Source organism: Engraulis encrasicolus, chromosome 21 (assembly GCF_034702125.1).
Source record: "Engraulis encrasicolus isolate BLACKSEA-1 chromosome 21, IST_EnEncr_1.0, whole genome shotgun sequence".
In the NCBI taxonomy this organism is placed as follows: domain Eukaryota; kingdom Metazoa; phylum Chordata; class Actinopteri; order Clupeiformes; family Engraulidae; genus Engraulis; species Engraulis encrasicolus.
In genome coordinates, this window is record NC_085877.1 from 44922099 (window position 1) to 44929211 (window position 7113).

The 7113-nt window shown below is 45.4% G+C and overlaps 1 protein-coding gene across 1 annotated transcript; it reads right to left on the reverse strand.

Annotated features, from left to right (window-relative positions):
* Positions 1-243: 243 nt before the first annotated feature.
* LOC134437942 (general transcription factor II-I repeat domain-containing protein 2A-like) lies at positions 244-2764 on the reverse strand. Its single transcript, XM_063187515.1, has 2 exons — positions 925-2764; positions 244-801 (listed from the first exon to the last, which is right to left on the reverse strand). The coding sequence occupies exon 1, from the start codon at positions 2492-2494 to the stop codon at positions 929-931; it is 1566 nt and encodes a 521-aa protein (XP_063043585.1). The 5' UTR covers positions 2495-2764; the 3' UTR covers positions 244-801; positions 925-928.
* Between the last annotated feature and the right edge of the window lie 4349 nt (positions 2765-7113).

Below are 7113 nucleotides of genomic sequence, written 5' to 3' on the forward strand. Positions count from 1 at the left end.
CGGAACGTGCCCGTTGTGACAGCTGTTTCCTACAGGTTCATGTTTTGTGCAACACTGATTAATTTAGCCTGGTGTTAAACCTGGGAGCTACCAGGTTAACGTTGGAGCATAAATTACCGTGGCAACTCAGCTGAGTTTCAGGTTAGCAAGGCTGATGGAACGGATCTCTGTCTAAAAATAGCTTAGTTTACCGACTTGAGCTCGGATTTGGGGTTACCGCCGTTGATGGAATGGTCCCCAGATGCTGCTTCAAGTTTAGCCTAACTTCCATCACAATAGTATGTGTTGTGTTCTGTTGCACTGATTAAATTATATATAAGAATAAATACATATTTTTTCGTTTACATCTTTTATTTTTAGGTCTCCAGAACCCCAAAAAGTGCATGTAGCCTCAAGCTATTTTCAGACAGTGTGGAAAGATCATTCTCTTCGAAAGTCAAGAGCATTCACTGTTCAATAACAATCAGACTGCTAAACACGCAGAATGTGCTTAAAACGCAACTTACAACTATGAATAGGCTATGAAACGGTAGCCTAGTGCAAATGAGTTAATAAAACAATCCCCATTTCTCAGCGTCAGACATTTAAAAAGTGGCTACAATGGCAAAGCGCAGCCTGTAATTAAAAGGCAGCTTAACATTCAACAACAGCCGAAATGAACAAAATTAAAAACAAACAAAACAGATAAACTTCTGTGCATCATCTTCTCTTTAGTTCGCCAAAGCCACGGTCAGCGCAACTGTGACACGCAGCAGCAGCATCCTTCTCTTCCCCAGCTAGACACGTAGGCTATCATCGAACCTGGGTGATAAAACGCAATAATTGTGTCATTCCAAATATACTGAGACAAGCAGAAAGCCATTCATAAAACAGCTACTTTGTTAGGCTTAAATATGCGCCTATATGAGGGGATTGTTTTCTCACCTGTTCAATGTGACTTGTGTTTTCGGACATCACTGGACAGCTTCTCCACATCGGGCATGTAGTTTGTTACTTTAATCTTGACGCAGGACTGCAAGCTCTCATCTGTGAGGCGGGTGCGGTATTTGGATTTAATATAGTTCATGTTTGAGAAGATCTGCTCGCACAGATATGTTGATCCAAACATGGATAACACTGCAAATGCGTATTTCTTCATGTTACCATAAGAGTCGGGAAGAGCCTTCCATGTTTCAAACACAAGTTTCTCGGGTGTTGGGAGGCTTTCGATGTCGCTCCATTTGTGGCTTTGGGCAGCGCTGGCTTTCTGGCGGCCGACGTCTTCAAGCTCTGCTGTCAGCCGTTCGAATTTGGCAACCCACATTTCTTTATCGGCTATATCGGCCATTTCCATTTCGAGCTCAGCCAGATCAATTCCTGGAAATGTTTTCAGCAAGGAAGGATCAATTTGCAGGGGTGTGACAGGGAAAGACAGAGTCACCTTTTCCTTTCGGAATTCGCCAAATCTGCCCCCAAATGCAGCTTGCATGTCAACGATTGCACCTTGCAAATAATCACTATTGAGTGTGTGATCGTGATGGGCGTCTTTGAACTCTCTCAGGGATGAGAAGTGGGAGAGCGTGCCTCGCTGTACATCCCTGGCCAATACTGTCAGCTTGCGCTCGAATGACAAAACGGCTTCCAGCATTTGAAGCGCAGTGTTTCCCTGCTCCTGGAGACTTTTATTGAGCGTGTTTAGATGACATGTCATGTCAACCATGAAGTGCAGTTTTTCCAGCCAATTTATGTCGTCCAGTTGTGGGTAGTTGAGGCCTTTGGTTTTCAGAAAGGTGTTAACGTGCTCTAAACACGCAACGAAGCGACGCAAAACTTCGCCCCTGGATAGCCAGCGGACCTTGTTGTGCAGCAGGAGGTCCGCATATTCGCTCTCAACTTCCTCTAGCAATGCACGGAACTGGCGGTGGTTTAGTGCTTTTGCGAGTATTTTGTTGACAATTTGGATGACATGGTTCATCACCTCAATACATTCTGCTGGGAATGTTTGCGCACACAGCGCCTCTTGGTGCAATATGCAATGGAATGCAAGCAGATCTCGATCCAATGCTTTCTGTAGTAAAGTCACAAACCCCTTTTGCGACCCTCTCATACTCGGCGCACCGTCTGTTGCGACTGAAATCAGGTGCCCAGTGTGTATTCCTTTGTCATTTAAACACTGTAGCACAGCGTTGCATATGTCCTCCCCCCGTGTTTGGCCTTTTAGTGGTATCAATTCGATCATTTCTTCTTGCGGCCCATCACAGTTCACATACCTGCATAGCAGAGCTGTCTGTTCGATATCCGTCACGTCACACGACTCATCACAGGCTATTGAGAAAGCTGGAGCTGAATTGATGTCCTTGATTTGCTGATCGGTGATATTGTTTGCCATTTTAATTGCCCTCTCCTTCACTGTTTTTGCGGAGAGAGGCATGTCTTTTATTTTCTGAATGATCTCGGTTTTGTTTCTGAAGTCCGAAAACAGGTGCTCTGACATTTTAATGAATGAATCCTTCATGTACTCGCCATCTGTGAATGGTTTTCCACGCTTTACAATCTCCCTGGCTGCAACAAAACTTGCAGCAGCAGTAGAGTTTGGAGATGTAATCCACTTCTTGAAACTGTTTTTTCGGCCCTCAAATTTCTCCACCAGCACTGCAATTGCACTTTTCCTCTCAGTTCCAACTGGGTAATCGTCAGCAAATTTAGCGTGCCTTAGCTGGAAATGTCGCTCCACATTGCTCTTCTTGTTATTTGACAACTTCTCATTGCAAATCAAACATGCAGGCAACCCTTCAGCATTGGCAATGAAAGCAAATAGTTCAGTCCATTCTTCCTTAAATCCTCTATTTTCATCGGCAATCCTCCTCTTTTTTCCTTTTAAATCCATGGCTCATAATTCACACCCGTTTGTTTACAACTCGTTCTGTGTCGCAGGCTATGACGTAATTTTGCTATTGCGCGCCATTCTGCAATTAGGTATTTTAAAAATATATATATACAACTACGTACATTTTTACAGCATAAAATATGTACCCCTTAAGAAACCATATTTAAAAAAAAAAAAAAACGTAAAAAAAACCCCCGTCTTTTTCCATTTTCACACATTTTTGCAAAGCTCCAGGGAGCCACAAGGGGGGTGCTAAAGAGCCGCATGCGGCTCCGGAGCCGCGGATTGCCGACCCCTGGTCTAGCCTAAATGAACACATTCCATGCTTCAGCCACGGCTGTTTGGCTATATTATTTGAACAGCCGGCAACACAACACGTTTTCGGCATGTTGCGCGTGAACAACACTAGTCTACAGGTCCGTATCTTTCGTTTATTAAACCCCAACATCACCAATTGACTTGCATGGGTTGTTTTCCCCCACAAATGGGCGTAACGCACATGGAAAACGTCACGCCGTTCATGAGTATAGTGTCAGTAAGACAGCCTCTGAAAAGCAGGAGGATTGTGGATCCTTTCATGGAGGCCTTGATTGCAGAGCCATACAGAGGGAGAGTCGGGCAATCTCCACTGTGTCCAAAGACCGACTTCCGCATTAGCAAAATTAGCTGTTTAGCGTCTCAGAACGGCTTAGTGTTTGTGTGTGTGTGTGTGTTTGAGCATCCGCCATGATGCTCCTGTTTGTCCGCCTTGGTGCTGTGTGGTTTATGTGAGACCACTGTTTGAATCCTGTGTGTGTGTGTGTGTGTGTATGTGTGCATGTGTGTGAGAGTGTGAGAGAGAGATCTAATGGCATTTTCTCTACGGATGCCGACGAATGCAGCATGTTTTAATATGTAGGCCTACCTTATGTTGAGAAAGCTATGACATGAAACTTATCGGTGGGCCTATTTGGCAAATATTTACTAATACTGTAGCTGTAGTATTATATATTTTAAAATCTGATATTGGAAAAGTCAGTGCCTCACCAGCCATAAACTTGACCGCACGTCACTGGTGTGTGTGTGTGCCTGAGTGTGAGTGTGTGTGTGTGCGTGTGTGAGTGTGTGTGTGTGTGTGTGCGTGAGTCTGTGTGTGTGTGAGTCTGTGTGTGTGTGTGAGTGAAAAAGAGAAAAAAGCAGTGAAAGCCCATTGGGAAACTCCAACTCCCATTGTCATTGTGACACAGCACTCCACAGCACACAAGTGAACACTGCACACTGCACACAACGAAATTGCATGTATGCCTCACCCGTGCAAGGGGGCAGCCCTCAGTGGCGCCCCATGGGGAGCAGTGTGGTGGGACGGTACCATGCTCAGGGTACCTCAGTCATGGAGGAGGATGGGGGAGAGCACTGGTTGATTACTCCCCCCACCAACCTGGCGGGTCGGGAGTCGAACCGGCAACCTCTGGGATGCAAGTCTGACGCCCTAACCGCTCACCCATGACTGTGTGTGTGTGTGTGTTCGTGAGTGTGTGTGTGCGCGTGAGTGTGTGTGTGTGTGTGTGCGCGTGAGTGTGTGTGTGCACGTGTGCGCGTGAGCGTGAGTGTTTGTGTGCACGTGTGCGTGAGTGTGTGTGCGTGTGAGTGTGTGTGTGTGTGTCTTCCCCCTTTTGTCATGTTTCCTCCTGAGTTGTCATGAGCTGCTACGGAGCCCATTGTGTTCTTTATGTGAGAGGCCCCCCAATAACACACACACACAATCTGTCTCTCTCTCTCTCTCTCTCTCTCTCTCTCTCTCTCTCTCTCTCTCACACACACACACACACACACACACAAACTGTCTGTCTGTCTGTCTGTTTCTCTCTCTCACACACACACACACACACACACAAAGCCTCTCCTCTTGACTCGGGGGTCAAGCATAGTGCAACAGCCTCCTGCCACCGAGAGGGTAATTTAAAGATAACAAACCTAACCCACACCCTCTAGTTCACACACACACACACACACACACACACACACACACACACACACACACACACACACACACACACACACACACACACATTTTAGTTCCCACACATGAACATGCATTTGACAATGACTGTTTCTTTCTTTCTTTCTTTCTTTCTTTCTTTCTTTCCTTCTCTCTCTCTCTCTCTCTCTCTCTCTCTCTGTGTGTGTGTGTGTATAGTTTCAGTCCGTGACCAGTGACGGTGTGACTGTTTCAAGCCTGTGTTGCTTTAGTAGTATGTCTGCAACTGTTTGACAGTCTGTTTGTATTATTATGGGTTATTTGAACCGCTGATGCTTTTAAAAGCTGTAGCATACATATTCTCCAGACACATGATTTTGACAAGTCTATTACACTTTAACTTCATCATGATGACTGAAATCCTTGCAACAAAGTTGTTTATTTCAACGGAATGCATTAAAACAGGGCCTCCCAACCTTTTCTGACCTACGGCCCACTTGAAATTTTCTCAAATTTTCTCCAACTCAATGAACCATAAAAGTCAAATAAATAGTCAACATCAACACACACAAATGTTATTTTGACATTAAGAATATGATTCATGGCCCCCTTGGAATACATTCAGGGTAGCCTGGTCCTGACCATCCCATAATACTACCATTTCATTTCGTATTCATGGTCTGGATCTTGTGTGATCTGACGCGATTGCAGGAAGCGGGAAGTTTGCACTCTGTTCTACTTTGAAATGATTGGACAGCTAGATCTGTTAATAGCCTATTTTATGATTCCACTGTCTGACAGTCATTCACCGTTCAAATTGCATGCGTAAGCTCAGCACTAACGTGATGAACGTAACTTCCACCATAGAATCGCCGTAACATCAAATGCGCAAGGCAGCACACTCGTTAGTGCCATTCATAACGGCTGCCTCATCAGCTAACTTCACCTATCTGATCAGTGACCTGTTTATGTAGGAGGAGAGTCATCGAGTCACTGCCTTCCGTTTCCAATTGACCCCACTTTGGGTAACTTTGAGCTATTCTCTTCATAGGACACTTGTCCCAAATGGCAAAGTGTGGTTGTATATTTTCCACTTAGACTACAAAAATAGCACAGCTTACTTTTTTCAAATGTGGGTTTTTGACCAGCATGAAACCTATTTTCCTACCGGTACAGCGCACTGGCTGTAAATTTTAGACCGGTGCCAGAGATTATTTAAGTATAGAGATATGAAAAGTGAAGTGAAAGCCCATTGGGAAACTCCAACTCCCATTGTCATTGTGACACAGCACTCCACAGCACACAAGTGAACACTGCACACAACGAAATTGCATTTATGCCTCACCCGTGCAAGGGGGCAGCCCTCAGTGGCGCCCCATGGGGAGCAGTGCGGTGGGACGGTACCATGCTCAGGGTACCTCAGTCATGGAGGAGGATGGGGGACATAATAGGTTTCTATGGGCACCTAACATGACCAGGTTCCGGTCCGTCTAAAGGGGCGTGTCATAATGCTCCTAGCATTGAATAGAACAGTCCTCAGGTCTGCCTAGGTCTGCCTAAAGGGGGATTTTCCCCCCAATAATAGAACCCGGAAACAATGGGCCAATGGAACCTCTCTACTCTCTCTATTCTCTCTGCCGGTGCTGCGCACCTGTCTACTTTCACCACTGGTTGTGCTGTACCTGCGTAATGGAAAAGCAACAAATGGCGGCCGAGTCGTGCCGTGTCGAACTGTACCAGGTATAAAACATGGAGTGGAAAAAGCGTTCAACTGGTGTTCAAGGCAGTGTTGCCAGATTGGGCGGTTTCCCGCCCATTTGGGCTGCTTATTATTTAGGATGGCCGTCTGCGGGTGAAAACGACATTTGGGCGGGCTTTTATGCAGATTTATGGCCATAGAAATCAATAGGATTTAGTTCAAATTGGGCGGGATTTAGTGCTTCCAGGCAGGTGTTGAGCATTTTTTTGGGCTGGTCATCATCTGTCTCATTTAGCAACCCTGGTTCAAGGCTACAGACAGCTTATTTCGTCATAGACAAGTTGGAGTCAGGACCGCACAATAGCTTCTGGCATCAGATCGGTGTTTTGCATATTTTGAATAGCAGAATGTGGCCACGGAAGTTCCCTAACTTCTGGTATGGCGAAAACGCACAACACAAGCAACTTAATTATTAATGCGACAAATTGAGTCATGCCTGACTGAGACCCAGGCATTTTATTTGTTTATTTAATTGTCGGGGTGTCAAATCAGTGTTGCCAGATGGCATTTCCAGCCCAAAAAAATGCTCAA

Bases quoted from the DNA above. Each gene is read 5' to 3' on its own strand.
- LOC134437942 (XM_063187515.1), bottom strand. From the start codon at position 2,494: ATGAAGGATTCATTCATTAAAATGTCAGAGCACCTGTTTTCGGACTTC.